Below are 17,229 nucleotides of genomic sequence, written 5' to 3' on the forward strand. Positions count from 1 at the left end.
GGAAGAATAGTTACTTCCATCTCTCTACTTCTTTACAGGAGAACCTAATGGGCCAACAGCCCAGATCATTTATCTGGCGAACAGCAGGACAGCAAGCGAGACAAAGCCAAAATGTTCCTAGTAGCTCGCAAGTGTAACATTTCAAGGTCAGTGTTACATAAATAATAAAAACGCAGTCTACTTGAGAGATGTAGGATATAATATTTAAAATGCTGACAAAAAGATTTATTACCAAACCCTCTAAAAATTGAGCACTAAGACTAGGAGCGGTAAAAAAAAAAAAAAAAGAGTTCAAAGGCGCTGGTGTGTTCACTCATGAGCATGAAACAGATGTGCTCCGTGGAGTATGGGGTGGTTGGAGAAAAGCTAGGAACGGTCAACAGGAGAAAGGTGAAATGGGGAAAAGGTGAAAGGCTTTGTACCCGGCGCAGCAGATTCAAGGCGACGCAAGGACAGTCGAGTCCGGTCGCAATGAAAGATCAGCACACTGGAGGGATCCAAATGCCACGGCTCTGTCTATTTACGGAGGTGTTACATATACAAAGACCACAGACGAGGTAGGAAATCAAACAGGGCACCCTTCCCCAATCCAGAAAGTACTAACCGCAGGAGACGCAGACACCAAAGTTGGTGTTATTGTCTGTTTCCTTTCTGAGCACATGTTCACAGTTAAGGAGCTCTGAAGCAAATTCATTATGTCATTGCTGGGCGGAAATGCATACAGATGTTCTATTTTAGATGTTAACAGATCTCATTAGTAGAATTTATTTGCCGGGACCGACAAAGTCAGAGATTATCTCTTCCATGTGTTTCTCAGATAATTACCTCTATCAAATGCAATGCCCTTGTTGGTGAATTAATCATATCCTCGTGGCAGAGCTTGTGCTTTATCTACAACTCAAGAGAACAATAAGTGGATCCTTGTTTCCTGCTGTTGGCTGCCTCTCCAGGGTGTCAGGAGCATCAAGCATTTTTGTATGAGCCCTCTGAGGCCTGGTAGTGTCTGCCTGCCTGTATGACTTGGATGGAAGGAGAGCTAGTGTGGCTTCACCTTCCTCTTCCTGTGCTTCACAGTGCACCTCAGACATCTCTGTCCTTTATCTGCCAGCAGCAGCCTGTAATTAGGATTCCTCTCCCAGCAGGCCCCAGCGCAAAGGAAAGCAGATGTGGCTCGCTGAGGCAGCAGGCAGACTGATGTTCCAGCTGTTGCTCTAAATTAGACACCGTTCTCACCTTCTCTCACCAAGCTGGTTGCCATGGCACAGCTTCACACAAACAATACCTGTTTGAACGGGCTGTCAAAGAATAAGTATCCATCAGTGGATCCGCCGACACACACCAACACTTTTTTGCCGAGAAATGCTGGAACATATAGACATAACCAGCAGGTCTCCGGGTGCTGCGATAAAAAGAAGCTTTGCCCTTTAAGACGGCAAGTTTTTCTTTTCCTTCCTGACAAGTGAAAGTCTATGGTGACAGCGAAACACTCCTTTGATGGTGTACAAATACACATTTGTGCCCTACATTTAAAAAGGATTTTTTTTTTGTTCTTGCAAAGCCATAGAAACAAACCTGGAAAAAGGCACATCCGTTTTAGGCTTTAAAATATTTAGTCACATCTTATAAATTGTGTCTATGCAGTCTGTCAGAGCCTGACTCGTCTGTGAATCATACCGTACCTTCAGCAGGGCAGGGGATGATGACCTTGCTGTTGGCTACTTTCTCCATGATGGCGTCTCCAGGCTCTGCAAAGGACGGGGCCTCTGTGAGGGCAGAACAACATGGTAAGTGATGGTTCAAAGTGTAAATGCAAGTGAACAATAAAGAATCCAGTGTGGGGAAAATACATAAGCAAGAAGAAGCAGCATTGGTTGGTGCAAAGACTGACCTCTCATGATAAATACATTAAAAGAATCTGATATTCATATTGATTAAGTTCTCAAAAACAATGGTAGGGTCTAAAAACTTCGTAGCAGAATGAAAAAATGTTGTTGTTTTTAGCTCATTCCATTTAAAAGATGCAGAACAAGGTCAAGAGCAAAACTACGGGAAGAATAATATTTCTTATGTATCTCGTGAATAATAACGGACCCAGAATAGATCCCTGGGTCACTCATCTCTGATGAAGAAGGTTTGATTTAGAGCAGCTGGCCACAATAGACAAAGCTTTTACACAAGTTAAACGAGTACTTCACAGGGCCAGTTAACCTCCCCCTGAAGTGACTGTCAGATGGTTCAAGAGCTTTCTATCTTTATACATACACCTCACGCCTCACTGGAGGAGTCTACTACTGGAATGATACTAATGTATACAAATGTATACAAAGGCTGTAAAAATATTTATTACTTCTGCTCTGCTTATTTTCCTTGAAAATAGCATCTGAAGAATTAAATTTCTGCCAGTCACCAAGAATTTCCAGCTTGATCTCCAGGGTCTCTTGTCCGGCACTGTTCCTGGCCACACACTGGTAGGTTCCCTGGTCAGCGAGGCTGACCCGCTGGATCCTTAGGGGTGTAACATTCTTGACCCCAACAGGGAGGCCATTGTGAAGCCAAGTGACCTCAGGACTTGGCTCGCCCTGGACCACACAAGGCAGAGTCACTGTTTGGCCAATCAGGGCTTTCAGGAGGGAGGGCGCTGGCTGAATCCTGGGTTTAACTGAGAACATAAACAAATGTCCTAAACACAGTGTAATGCAACTTAATCACGAACCAGTTTATTTACACATCTCATGCGTTTCGCACATATAGTGTGACAGCTTTTGGAAAAGGCGGGCTTCACTGTTTCTAAGGACTTTCTAATGAAGCCCCTCGGAGTTACCTTGAATGTGTAAATTGTAGCTTAGGGACACGTTGCCTGCTGGGTTTTCTGCAGTACAGGTGTACAGTTTGCTATCAATCAGGCGCACATCAGTGATCTTCAGGGAGCCTGAAGGCAAAACAGTGAACCTGGGGAGTGTATAGGGCAAAGAGATGGAGAAAGCATAACATTTTATGAGTCACTGAAGATCTACAGCCACTTGAAAGAGGAGCTACTCCTGTTTTAAAGTTGTCTCTAGTGTTCTGTTTACATTGAGGCCTATACATGTGCCTGTATGCACACTGCCTGGTATTTTAAGTATTCAGAAGCCTAATAATACTGCGTTGTACGCACTTTTTAATGATACAAATGGTTACAAGAATTAAAGTGTCTGTGAGGACAAATTCCAAGATGCAAAAATTGGGTTATTGTGCCGCATTGTTTTTCATGCATTGGGTTATATCTTCACTTTAAAATTGATTTGACTGAATCTAAAAACAAAATAAGCAAGAGACAATAGATCTGTGAGGGCGGACAGTTATGAGTAAGAAAGCATTAAGTGGAGCTTGGACCTCAGTCAGGGCTTAGTAATCTCCCTAGTGAATTGTTACTTTCACAATTACAATTTCCCAGGGCAACTACAGTTTAAAAGGGTGAGCAAAGTTTGATCTGATGATGTCAATGCGAGGAAAGGTCAAAAAGATCAATACATTTGTTTCCGTTGGGAGCAATATTGTGGGCAGCAACTACTGCGTATTTATCACTTCGGGCTCATGAAAAGCAGACTACTTAAAAAATCAAAGGTTGGCTGAACGACTATGATAGGATTTCAAAACACGCATGGTCCCTACAATCAGTGTTTCATCTTCTGCGATGTGGAAAGCAAAGTTTATGCCAGGCCAGACATTTTTTATAGAAGTTTGTCACAGATAAACAAGTGGACAGATGGTGATGATCACATACACTGAACTCTATTCCAAAAACACGCTTTGTAGCAAAAACAACAGCAGCAGTTAAATGTAGGTTAAAGCAGTTAAATGTAGGTCAGCAATGTTAAAGCACTGTGTGGTAACCTGAATTGCACCAGAAGCTGTCCAGCTGTATAAATGCATAAAATACAGAAATGTAAACACACCTCTGCGATCCGTCTTAGATAAGTGTGTCTGCTAAGCAACTGAATTATAACAATAACATGTTCGTGTAAGTGGAAACGAGCGCGCGGCACAAAGAGCTCTCTATTTCGGCAGCACATATGGCGTATACTGTATCTCCCCCACCTCCTCAAACAGCAGCAGGAGAGGCATCAACATCCAAGACGTGAGAACCAGAAGACTGCCTCGGCAGCGGTCAGTCCGTGCTCAGACTGCAGCGCTGCTCCCCAGCAGACCACCCCCCTGGCTCCTCCATCACTCCCCAAGCTGGTGTTAACTCATCTGTTTACACAATCTGGCACAACGACTAACTGGGACAAACTGGCCTCATCAGAATTAAGTCCGTGATGAATAAATCCGCTGACCCTGCTTTGAATATCTTTCCCTCGACCAACCCCCCCTCCTCTGACTTTTTGCTACTACTAGGCCGAATACACAGATACGGAAGAGATATTACCGCCCACTGATTTAAGTTATTTCAACATCAGCACCCCCTGGCCATTTCCTTTGACCCGCAGAGCGTAGCCGGAGAGAATGAATCTCCCTGCACTCCGCCTGCCTGTTTCCACAGGTCCTGCTTGTGCAAAGCATGGGCTGATGTGGGGGTTGTTCACAGAGATGTGTTATTCTCATCAGACAGGACTAGTAAAGAGTCAGCATGTTGTTTTACTGCTGAAGCACCCCGGGGAATCCCAACATCAGGCAGACAGTGCTTGTATCTCTTCCTCTGTCAGTTACTTTTCCTCCCCTATTCCTGGCATCCCCACTCCACCCCCCAATGTTCCCTCCTTCCTGGCCCCACACAAGTCACGCTGTATCTGAGTCACCTCAGCGCTCAGCCCCGTCTGTCGATCTTCTATCTACCCTAAACCATTCTGTCTGGTGTCTGGCCCAGAGCATGTGTCTGTCATCCATCCAGTCCGCGTCTCGAGCCGGCTTGCCTGTCTGCACCCGGAGTGACCACACATGAAAGCCAGGAAACAGGCAACCACGCAGGGCCAGATGTTCCCCTTCAGTTTAGCCAGCAAGCGAGGCGCACGGCTCTCCGGTAAACTGTTGATGTCTCTGCCTAGAAGCCCTTCGAATGGAATCGCCAAATGAAGTCAGGCACATTTAAAGCAGCTTTGAATTGCAACCAGGCCAGGCCCTCGTAAAAGCTGTAAAAGACGAGTCGGGGCGCTGGCCAGGACAGAAGTAAAGCATGGTGTGAACTTTTGTCTTTTGTCGCTTTATGTTTCATTTTACTGCATGAGTGTCAGAGTGAGCTATGACTTTGTCTTACCCAGCTGTGACGGGAGGGATGGGATGGCCGTTTCTTCTCCATGTGACTAGTGGGGAAGGACTTCCCTGGGCCTCACATGGTAGAACGACCTCCGTGCCCACCTCTGCAGCCATCTTTACTGTGTTGTCGTGGCCACTCACACCCATTATCTTTGGCATGGCTTGTTAGGAGGAAAAGAGAAGTTGTAATTTGTTGTTTTAACTTGCTTCATATCTTCAAACTGGAAATAATTTGACTGTCTAAATCTCATCTGGAGAATGAGGTCACACTTAATTACATCAAGCACTATGTTTGGGTGTTGCCTTACTGTTGACACTGAGCTGGATCTCTCGGCTAGCGTAGCCCACGGGACTGGTGGCAGTGCAGATGTAGACGCCAGCGTCGTCAGCAGTGGGGTGGCGGATGTGGAGGTACCCGTCTGAGTCAGACTGGAGAGAGGAGCGGTCCCTGGGCAGAGGCTGCCTCCCCTGGAAGAATGAAGGGCATAAGATCAGACAGATCACACAGTAAAAAAGCCACAATAAGCTTAGTTTAAGGTTTGCAGCGCAGCCTTTGATGTCTAATGTAATGACAGACCACCCCATGCCCTCCATCCGCAGTATGCACACACAAGGGTGCACTCTGCTTCACATGCATTTGCTTTGAACATACAATTGCTTTTACAGATTCACTTTTATCTGACAAGGAAATACATTTACTTGGCTCTGGAGTACCGCTCTGAAAATGTTAAGGGGAAGCAAAGAAGACAAGTCTGGCTCAGTTCAGCAAAATGTAGGAAATAACATGTTGACCCCACTCAGTAATGCAGACTGTGCAATCGTGTCGGCTGTTTATTCTGGTATGTTCTTGTCTCATGCATAGGAGGGACAAAATCATTGGTTTTAGTGACTCCAGTTGGTAAATCCATGTCATGCAATTGCACAAATTACGAGATAATAACCGTGTCCAGACAGGACGTATTATGCACTGATCGTATTCAGTCATTTTATGTGGCAGTCTGAGACATTTTGTGATAACATTCATGTCGTTTTAAGCTTCGGCGCACAGTGCATGCACAAAAGCTTTCAGGAGCTCTTCTCATGATGTGATGAAGTGCTGTGCTGGAACGTGATGTCGGAAAGGTTTTAAATAGATTCCTAAGGTGCAATGAGACACTGTGATTTCTCGGAGTCAAGCAGCAATATGGCAAAGTTGCTATGGTTACATCCTCGCTGGTAAGGTTAATCAAGTCTTGATTGCGGTTCAAACTATTACTGTTAGCGTTGTTTCAGAGTGTTCTGACGGATGGAGGAGGGGGCCAGGAGGAAGAAACTGTTGGAAAAAGGCACCAAAAAAAAAAGAAAAGTAATAATATTTATGTAAATTTAATGAAGTGCTGACGGGTGTTTGTGTACAACAAAAGGGTGTCCCAGGTGACTCATTATGCCTCAAAATGCACTTAAAACTGGAAACAATTATGTTAATGGATTATTCTGAGTGATTCCACTTCCATTAAAGCGGTAAATATTAAAATGGACTACTATTAAAAAACATTACACATGCCATTATTATTATTATTATTATCATCCCTATCGTGTTGATATAATTAGCCTGCTGATGGCTGAATTATCTCAGCATAACTCAGCACTCAGAGCAACTTAGAAGTCATCCCACAGGATACTTGATTTTAACTCAGCTCGCTCCGCAACTATTTTCCGATGTATTAACAGTGATTAAATTTTATGCTAAACAGACGCCAAGGGTGACTAGATAATGCTGTGGGAAATAGAACCAGACAATTAGTCATGCATGCGTTTATGAGATGCAGCCAGAGAAATGATTAAGATTGTCGATTTGCTGTGACATCCTACCTTGGACCAGACTACATCTGGCTTGGGAACTCCGCTGGCCTCGCATGATAGTGTGATGGCAACACCCTCGTTGGCTATGTAGTGGTACGGACCGGCGTTGATCTCTGGGGGCACTGTGGAAGAAGTAGGTCATAAAAAACAGCTGTCCGACTGACCGTGGAGAAATTGTCCCGCAGCATTATCGCTGGCCTTAGGCGGCCGGCCAGTGCCAGTGTCAGCGTTGGAGGCATTTCTTCATTACAAACTGATGATGAACTGTAATCTGGCCTGTCAGACATTATGTGCCCACGAACAAAATGGCCTCATTCATCAAAGTAGGCAGTAAATGAACCCTTTCACTATGATGACGGCAGGTGGCCTCTGTGTTTTCCATCCTGAGTCAGTGCACTGGTGTTTAAATTACAGTCTATTGTGGTAACTTCCCAGTGTCTCTAGTGCAGAGAGACCTGTATAGGCTTATTTACTTTCCTCGGAGAATTTGACAAGATTGTTTCATTGCACACTAAATATGAGGCTAGAGTCAAGAAATGTTGCTGAACTTGAACTGAAACTTATTGGTGGGGTAACTTAATACAAGTTGCCCTTGCCACTGGACAGAGACAAGCCATCTATTCTCAACCACTTATGGCCTTCATCTTTAGCTAGTGAATTGTTTGCCGCCTCTAGCTTCACGGTGAGTGTCAGTGCCGATCTTCTCATGTGACTCTGTGAATAACACTGACCGCCTTGTGACAATACAATGTTCGACTGGGAAACTTCTGGACGTGGTATTAATGTGGGTGTTACCTAGACATGCGCCACTAGACCAGACCAGGCACGTTCACCCCATAGCAGAACACAGTCTGACACAGGCACACACACAACAATGGTTCAGGAGCAACTCAAAAAGCATGAAGAGCAGCACAAGGCCTCGGGATAAATAAATCTAATCTATTTGATCCCAAACTGGATGATTAACATGGGCGCCTCCCCTCAACCCATAGGACCCAAAGAGCCCCCGCTAATGACATCCTGCTGCCAGACACCACTGGACACCCTCAGAAGGCCCATGTCCATTCACTGATGAGTCACAAGTATTTGGGAGGAACAAGGGAGACCTGCACAATACTTGGCAAGTAGTCATAATGGTATGACTAACTGGTGCATTTAATAGTATTACATAAACTCCTTTATATTCTTACCATGGACCTCAAGGCTGACTGTGATGTTCGTGGATCCTACTACATTCACTGCAGTGCAGACATACGTCCCAGTGTCCTCTGGGATGGCTCTTTCAATGAACAAACTGCCATCGCTCCTCAAGAACATCCTCCCATTCAGCTGCACCTGTGTGAATAAAAAGTACTCCTGTCAGACAAGAACACAGGTATGGCATGTATGTATGTGAGATAAATATTCCAGATTAATATTCGTCAGGCTTACAGGTTTGCCATTTTGGGTCCAGTGTCTTTCTGGAAGAGGTATTCCATCCAACAGCATGCAAGGAATACTAAGAGACTGGCCAGAGCCAGTGGTGATGATTGGAGCAGTTTGAGCCAGCAGAGGAGGTTCTGCAGCAAGGAAATGTAAAGACAAACTCTAAACAAGAGCAGGAAAATGTGCAAGTGTTTTACAACCATGTGTGACTTTGGAGTTCCTGCCACTACTGCTTCTAAAATAGACATAGCTTACAGGAACACAAAAAGACCAGTGGTTCACCTACCCAGCCCAGTGATGCTAACTCTGGCCTCTGCTTTGATTGTACCAAACGCGTTCTTGGCCTCACAGACATAAACCCCTTCATCTTCCAGCCAGACACCTGCAGTCAAACACATCACATCATAAGAAACACATTATGTACAGTATACAATACATCTGAGAGAAGCAGCATCTCCACACTCTCTAGAAAAAAAAACAAACAGGTCCATGCTCACAGCGTTTAAGACCTCCACTCAATAACAAGTGGTATTATTGGTTTGACTGTGCTGCAATTAGGAGTTTAAAATAGAAAATAGCAGGATTAATGGGTTTGCCTCAGCTGCCATCCTGCTGACACACATGTCCCACTCAGTAAAATCTCTAGGGATCACACGTTAGCGGAGCAACGTATAATTCGCTTCTTGCGTTCTAATAAACAGGAGAGACGCGAAAAAAGTAATGACAAGAACTCAAACAGAAAAGTTTGAAGCAAGATTGGTGGGCGAAATGGCCATGGTGTTAAAAACATATTCAAAGAGATCTTTTTCTAAGACAATGTCAAGAATAAACAAACATAATAAATCCATCTGCAACATATTGAGCTAATTAGGTCAGACGGCAAATGGAAATAGTGACAGAAGCGCACCATGCAAATATGTCAAGTCCTTGGCGCTATTATGTTACACACTGTAAACACTTAGTCTCAGGAGCATAAAAGATCACAGTAAGATCAGTCATATTTCAGGCTCAATTGGCTCTGGCCCTGATGAGGAGTGTCACAGAGAATGAATTGGATTAATCCCTGCATGAAAGAGATGCAGCACATTTTTTAGGTAAGTATGTCACTGACAGGAAGTAGTGTTTTTATTAGGATGGATACTTGAGAGGCATATATACAGTGTAACTCAACCAGTGGCAATGACATCTTGTTGCTCCCCTCTCTAAAGAAAATGTTAGCTAAATTTGATATGAAAGGCTGCACCTCTTCTATATATACTCACTCAAAAATTTTAGTCATGCAAGCCAGTGCAAGGAAACCATGGAGTCGTATTAGCCTGCTCCACAAACCACCTCTCGTCTGTGATAGTGTTTCACAGATAACTCACTTTGGATTAGAAGATGTCCGTTCTCCAGCTGCATTGTTCTGCTGTGGCTGTCTGTCCTTTTAAGAATCTGTCTGCCATCCTGCCTGCGCCAAGTCACCGTCGGCTGCGGGAAGCCTCGGGCAACGCAGGGGAGGGTGACATTCTCCCCTACGTTAGCTGTTACGTCGACCGGTGCCTCAGAGAACAATGGACCCACTGTGGAAGTAAGAGTGGTACAAGTTAAAGTTTCCATTGTGTAAATGTGGAAGAAAACTAAGTTTTATGTGGAACACTTTAAGCCTGGTCTCACCTCCAACCTCCAAACTGACAGTGCCAGAGGAGGTTCCAGCAGAGCTGCTTGCCATGCAGCTGTACCGACCAGCGTCGACCTCCTGCACGCCTCGAATGTGGAGGGTCCCTCGGTGAACATCCTGCTCAACAAACGGAGCGGAGCCCACCGCAAGCTCACCTGGAAACACGAACAAAATAAAATGGTTGGTCTCCTACAAGGGTATCTCCACACTCATGTGTGCACCGCGTTCACCTACCTTTGAACCAGTGAACAAGTGGAGCGGGAACTCCTGTGGCTTGACACTCCAGAGTTGCATCCGCACCAACCGACACAAGCACAACCTGCTGTACCACGGTTATTCTCGGCAGCTCTGGAGGAAGAAAGAGGGCGAGCTTAAGCTGGAGTTTAGTAAGTACACTACCAAAAAAAGTCACCACCTGGATTTAACTAAGCAAATATGTACGAGTCTCCCATTGGATAATTACTGAATGGATTATTTTCAAGTGGTGACAAGTTATTTAACCCCAACTGATGCAATGAGTAGCTTCTCATTTCTTAAACAACCATGAGAATCTTTGGGATGTGCTGGAGAAGGCTCTACACAGTGGTCAGACTCTCCCAACAACAATACAAGATCTTGGTGAAAAATGAATGCAACACTGGATGGAAATAAATCTTGTGACATTGCAGAAGTTTATCGAAACAATGCCACGCTGTAAACAAAGCTGAAGGTGGTCCGACAAATATTTTGGTAGCGATTATTTTTTTGGCCAGGCAGTGCATTTTTTATATTACGGTTATATATCACAATGTCATGCAGCATTACTGTGCACACACATAATAGCAAAGGCTGCAGAAAAAAAAAGTAAAAGTAAAAACTTTGCTTACATGCCACACACAGACAGCCGAGCTGAAAGGAAGAGATGATCTGTCTTACAAGGCTCTCACTTGTTTGACAGATCAATGTTGTTAAAAATGACATTCAGACACAGAAGTGTGTATTACACCAGCATGCCCCAGGAAGACGGTGCCATAGTCCATCAGCGGTAACGTTTCTGTCAAGCAAACAGGAACTAACTGACAGCCATGACTAAAACTTCAGGCCTACAACTGTCAGCACTCAAAACAAGGAGAGAAATATAACATTGTGTCTGGGACAGGAAAGTATGTGCCGAAGCCGGGCTCGCACTGGATATTATTCAAAGACTGAAGCTACAATAAAGGAAGAAAGGAATTAAAAGGAATCAAAAACATTCCAAATTGGCAGTATGGGTCCACACTGGCATCGTCTATCTGTAGGGACGTATTTGCTTACCTGCATAGGTAAGTGACACAGACTGAGAAGCCGTTCCAGCCTCATTGGTAGCCAGACATGTGTAGTTCCCAGCATCCTCTGGGAGAGCCCCTCTGATGGACAGAACTCCATTCTGGCCCAGGCTCAACCTGTATCACGCAATCGACAGAATTCGTGTTTGTTGACACTCTGTGATTAAATGAGCAGATGTAAAGTGGAAATTCATTTCTAAAACTTTCTGCGCTCTTTGGGTATCATGGGAGACATCTTTCTTTGAATATGTATTTCAAGCAGACACATAAAATACTTGTGGTTTGGGGAAAAAAAAGGCTTTACATCACGAGATGCAAATTTCCAAAGAAATGCAAACAAGATGTGGCTATCGTGCATGTCGTTAAAGTCTCTTTGAGCCTTCTGTGCCGGAGGTGCTGAGTGGGCTGAGAGTTCCCTTACCTCGGCCGATTAGTTAGAAACATGTTTCCATGGCTCCAGAAGAGCTGGGGAGGAGGGGATCCGGACGCTGAACAGACCAGGCGGATCTCATCCCCTCGGGAGAAAGCCTGGGTTTGAGGGTGTACTACCACTGAAGGAGCCTCTACAATCGGAGTCAAACACAGGAAGAAAAATGCTGCCTATGACTCAGGGCCTTGCCACGGCTGCATGATGTCATGTTATAACTTCCCAATCAGTTTTTAACAACAGTACACTTAATGCTTTGGGCTGTGAAGCAATTACCAAGCACTCCATGTCTGACATCATGACTGGGTGATTGTAGCGAGGACGAGATTCACATTTATGTGGCTGTTCTTTGTAATTCATTACAAACATGACTTTCCTGCGCATATGCCCACGATAGAAGCCCCTCTTTTCAACATACATCAGTTTTGGCTCAGTTTTTTTTTTTTTTTTGTCAAGGAAGTGGCTCAATTTGACTGCGCGTATGTTAAGGCAATAATGGAAACCAGATGACGGGGGCCAGAGAGGAGCCGTGAGGCCCCGGTGCGTTAAGTGTTTAAGCAGATGACCCACAGGGTATCGTCCTACCGTACCTGGGACGAGAAGCCAGACGGTGATTCTGCTGTCTCCATGGGCGTTGGTGGCCACGCAGTGGTACTGTCCAGCATCTTGAGCTCTCACCCCGCTGATCTGGAGGGACGAGTCGGCCAGCAGCTTCACCCGCCCCGCCTGGGCCCGGATGGTGCGTCCCGCTCGATGCCAGGTCAAGTTGTGGCGCATGGAGCCTTCCACTTGGCAGGACAACACAGCCACACCTCCCACAGAGGAAGTCACATTCACCGCGGGCTTCAAGACCGGAGGAGGCTCTGTTTTAGTGGAAACACAACCAAAACATTAAGCGGCCGTTATCAGCGGTGAACAAACAGTTCGGGAATAGTTTACTATTTAAAGCAAATGTTTGTGCTGGCATGCTTTGTATACGGTTGATATTTTAGACAAGAAGACGAGATAAAAGAAAACTGCTGGAACTCATTTCAAAGATTCGATAAAACTGCGATGCACACATGAAAAACCACGAGGAAAGTGCCTGCTTGCTCTGATGTCTGCGTGTGGCGTACCTCTGACAGTTAATTGCGTTAAGGCCCGTCCCTGTCCTGCGCTGCTTTGCGCTATACACTCGTACAGGCCTTCGTCTTCTGCTGATGCTTCGCCAATCTCCCACGATGCCATGGCAGAATTCCTGATACAAAGACACGTTTGGTTTATGAAGTCATCTGGTGTATGAAAATAGCAACAAGAGCCTATTTTAGGTCACATTCAATTATTATCTCCAGCGAGCACACACTGGGAATAGTTTTCATTACAAGTCAGCCTCTCTCTGTGAACGTAATTCAAAACAGAGCATCAGCGTGAACAAAGAATGGGCGCTTTGTTAATTTGTCAAGATGACACAATCGAATATGTAATGTTCACAAAATTGACTCTGTAAATCTGTTTCCTGACAGATGAGCTAATAAAATGCAAGGCTCACGCAGCACTAATGCTTCGCAGACGACCTCACTGGTAAGAGGAGTGAGTGACTTAATTAGTGTATTTAGGTCTTTAGGAAAAGACTCACTGAAAGAACTTTTCCTCTCCCAGCGTAATCCCACTTCTGGTGAATCTTAGCCTGTAGGGAACGTCACTCCGCACCGAGCAGCCAATGACAGCTGGCTGCATGTAGAAGCCCTTCACCACATCAGGCATGCTCACAGCTGGGGGATCTGCATAAGGGAGGAAACAAAGGTTGCAGGTCACCAGAGAGATTGATGAGGTGTGAGAGGCACCGCAGAGTGGCTTTGGTAAAGTATGTTTTAGGGGGATTGGGGGTCGTCTTGCCTGGAACGATGTTGGTGTAGGAGACGCTGGACAGCCTCTGGAAGCGGTAGCCCTCCTCGTCTTTGCCCGTTACCTTGATGAAGAAGCTCTGGGGAGGGGTGCGAAACTCTGGGAGACTCCACAGCCCTTGTTGTCCGAGGTCAGAGGGCAGAGGCACAGGGATCGTGCGCAAGGAGCGGCCTGAGCCTGACACGAGCTCCACGAGGCTAAGATGACCCGGAGGCTTCAGGCCTGAACATTTAAGCATAAGATGGGATGGAAGTCCTGAAAAGCAAAGAAAGATAAAAAACAAAAAAAAGTCAACTTATGAACATCTGCCAAGTCAAATAAAACTCATGAAGCTAAAAGCTAAAAGATGTATGGCACCTTTTATTGGTCTCTCTCTTGTGTGGTTAAACTCGGACACAGGCACACTGGAAAAGCCGGCTCGGAAGTCTAGATCGCTGACCCCTGTGACCCTCAGCGTGTGACGGCCACTGCAGCTCACCTTCAGAAAGCAACAGTATTCAATTAGTCCAGCGTCAGGCGCTGTCAGGGAAATCAGACAGCGAGGGAACATTTTTGAGGATTATCCACCGGAGACGTACCTTCAGTTTCCAGGCTCCGGGCCTTGGAAATTTAAGATTGATGACACGCGCAGAATTGGGAATATTCAACAGCTCTTTAAGGCCCTGCTCCACACCAACTACCCGACCTTATAAAATGAGACAACAGCAATTATTATTGGGCACTTATAATACTGCCATGCATCAGAATTGAGGGGAACGGTATAAAGGTATTTTCTACCAAATGGGTCGCTGAGCTCGATTTGCGGTGCTGGTCCACTCAGAGACACGGTGACCTCTCTGAGGCTCGGGTCAAAGGGCACTTCCCACTTGTTTTCCTGTGCACTGTCATGGTTGGAGGACAGCAGGTGGACCTTCATGGCCTGGACTGTCTCCTCTACCCACTTTAAAACCTGACAGCAGGAGAAAAACAGCATTACAAAAACACGGCCAGGCAACATGTCATGCTAGATAAAACGCACGCATCAGCGCACGAGGCGAACTGTCAGGGATGCCTTTTCAATTATGAAAGACAGGACGGGGACAGGAAGGACACGTCTGTGGCCTTTCCAAAAGAACCCCACCAACCCCTTCCCTTCCCCTGCTCTTTGTCTTCGAACTATTCTTTCATCGCAAAAGTATTCCTCTGAGGGACTTTGCCTAAACAAAGGAAAAGTGAAACAGCTCAGCTGTCAAACTGATAACATACAGTTTTCTGCACTCTCAAGCATGTACTCCCAGTAGACTGCCTCTCACAGTAGTGAGTCTGTCAGGCAGCAGTCCCTCTCCTGAAACATAGCTTGAATCTGTACATGAATCACAAAGGTTTTTTTTTTCTTAGAGCAGAACATACCGGGATGCAGGAGTGCAGGGGCGTCCTAGGTTTAAAAAATACATTTAACGATTGAACTCAAACTGCATATTCACCAGTACAAACTTGACTAATACAGCCGAGCTAATTTGTGACAGAAATAGCAGGCTGTTTCCCATTTTTCTGTTGAGCTTAAGAAGCCAGATGTGGTCCAACAGTACTACATAATTGCAGAAGGCTCGCTTCTGAGTCATCAGCTTCACCACTCGCAGCAAAGCTCACCCAGAGGATGAAATAACTGGACAGACTGATTATATTTAGTGCCAAAAACGGTCATTACTTACAATGTAATGTCCCCCAGTGCGTCTCCGAAGACATGTCTGATAATATAGAGTTTCAGTTTTGACAGGTGCTTGATGCTCTGATAATCATTAGCACGGAATCGATTACGAATGCAGTCTTCCGTTTATTTTCTCTAAAGTGAAAACAGAAGCAGCGAGAGCTCCTGATACTTTAATGTCCCATTTCAGCGGCCACATTAGACCAATTGCCGTACATCTTCCAAAAGCTTTACAAGCAACTGCTGTCTAGTATTTTTTTTGGTGCTTGTATAAAGAGACATTGTGGGTGAACTGGGTCTGCATTGAAACAAACTGAAAACATTTCTTCAGCGGGCCCTTTTTGGAGACGGAGCCAACGGCAACACATTTTAAGACATTTACGAAAGGCGAAACAAGGAAAGCCTTTGATAATTTAATTATCAGGCCTCCACTCTCTGTCTATCAGGTCCGCTGGGTGCTGACAGCAGCTGGTTCCTCTCGCCGTTTTACAACTGGAAACAGCTGTAAACTCTGCCACATGTGCAGCCATCACCAGCAGAGCAGGAAACTGCTAAGAAGTGACCTAAATCTGCCCCAGGATAGTGTCTATTTCTTATGCAAGGGAGCAGAGGAGAGTAGACGCTGCGCTGCCCTCGGACCTCAGATAAAAGGAAGCGGAGCACAGAGAAAGGACGGCTTGCTGTCTGGGCCGCCGCAGGTCTGGGGGAGCATGCCGAGCTCCTCGGCCGCTCCTTGTCTCAACCACTGGGAAAGCAGAGGCCCTTAAGACCTTTAAGTTGACTTATCTTCCAGGTCTGTTACAGGAAGGACCCCCTCCTGTTATTCATAGATGCGTGACAGATGGGCCAGAGAAGAAGTGTTAGCTAAGGCTGGGTTGATGTTACGTTCCCCTCACTTGTCCAGGTGAAGAATAAATACATGGCCACGCTGCGATTAAGCAGAACAGCGTGACTCCGGACCTCCCATAGGGCAGGGGTCAGCTCCGTCTTTACCCGGGTTTAAACACTGCCACCAGTGACATTTGCAGGAAGATGTCCCGCTACAAATCAAGGTTATTAAAGTGAACCAGTCCCAGATGGACCCCCTGCTCCTTTCCAGTGGGAATTTGAACACACGGAGGCTCTCTCTCTGTGATAAGCAGCCTGTATCTGGGAGACAGCACCAAGCGCGTCTCCACTACATGTGATTCCTTTGCTTAGTGAACTCAGGAGAATGACTGTGGATGCATTGTTTCATTTTATGCCTCACAGCCATCGTCATCCCCCCTTAACTCACTACTGCATCCACAAGATGAAGAAAACACATGGACGATGTTATAAACGACTCGTAAAGGCACGTCGGTGGCCCATATGTGCACCTTGTTACGTATAACAACCTCTGTTTCGTGCACCACACCGGCCATTTTTTGGAAGCTTAAATTTCTCGGTCGTAACTTTTTGCTCAGAGCCTCGGGCTACTGGTGACATAAATCCGAGTCTAAGTTCAGCAACGTGGTTTTCTTGTCCACACTCTGTTAACAGATTCTCAAGCCGATCGCGATCAGTCAAATTTGAGGGAGTGTAAAGACTGTGTTACTCGGAGCTGACAATGAGCTGTTGTGCGAGGACGTGGAGCCAATTCCAATGGGCAGCTGTGCTGGAAGGAGGGAAGCCATGACAGATCATATCCTGGGATTAAAGAGTAAAATAAGCAGTCTGTTTTCTCTCCACTTTCCCCCTGGAGACCACAAAAAAAAAAAAAAAAAAAAGACTTTGTATATTTCATTTG

General features: G+C 45.5%; 1 protein-coding gene across 1 annotated transcript in view; it reads right to left on the reverse strand.

The window, feature by feature from the left end:
* The window catches only part of hmcn2 (hemicentin 2), a 43,541-nt gene that overhangs the window by 22,238 nt on the left and 4,074 nt on the right, over window positions 1–17,229 (reverse strand). The window contains exons 5-25 of the mRNA XM_047592797.1: window positions 14,552–14,723; window positions 14,353–14,459; window positions 14,132–14,252; window positions 13,766–14,029; window positions 13,506–13,650; window positions 13,006–13,127; window positions 12,481–12,753; window positions 11,885–12,026; window positions 11,453–11,580; window positions 10,394–10,507; window positions 10,156–10,314; window positions 9,867–10,061; window positions 8,786–8,881; window positions 8,506–8,633; window positions 8,265–8,409; window positions 7,084–7,196; window positions 5,541–5,700; window positions 5,234–5,393; window positions 2,822–2,949; window positions 2,408–2,659; window positions 1,680–1,763 (exon numbers count right to left, since the gene is read on the reverse strand). Coding sequence (XP_047448753.1) covers window positions 1,680–1,763; window positions 2,408–2,659; window positions 2,822–2,949; window positions 5,234–5,393; window positions 5,541–5,700; window positions 7,084–7,196; window positions 8,265–8,409; window positions 8,506–8,633; window positions 8,786–8,881; window positions 9,867–10,061; window positions 10,156–10,314; window positions 10,394–10,507; window positions 11,453–11,580; window positions 11,885–12,026; window positions 12,481–12,753; window positions 13,006–13,127; window positions 13,506–13,650; window positions 13,766–14,029; window positions 14,132–14,252; window positions 14,353–14,459; window positions 14,552–14,723 — 3,208 coding nt within the window. The remainder of the gene's footprint in view (window positions 1–1,679; window positions 1,764–2,407; window positions 2,660–2,821; window positions 2,950–5,233; window positions 5,394–5,540; window positions 5,701–7,083; window positions 7,197–8,264; window positions 8,410–8,505; window positions 8,634–8,785; window positions 8,882–9,866; window positions 10,062–10,155; window positions 10,315–10,393; window positions 10,508–11,452; window positions 11,581–11,884; window positions 12,027–12,480; window positions 12,754–13,005; window positions 13,128–13,505; window positions 13,651–13,765; window positions 14,030–14,131; window positions 14,253–14,352; window positions 14,460–14,551; window positions 14,724–17,229) is intronic.

The sequence above is a fragment of the Mugil cephalus genome, chromosome 8 (genome assembly GCF_022458985.1).
Source record: "Mugil cephalus isolate CIBA_MC_2020 chromosome 8, CIBA_Mcephalus_1.1, whole genome shotgun sequence".
Classification (NCBI taxonomy): domain Eukaryota; kingdom Metazoa; phylum Chordata; class Actinopteri; order Mugiliformes; family Mugilidae; genus Mugil; species Mugil cephalus.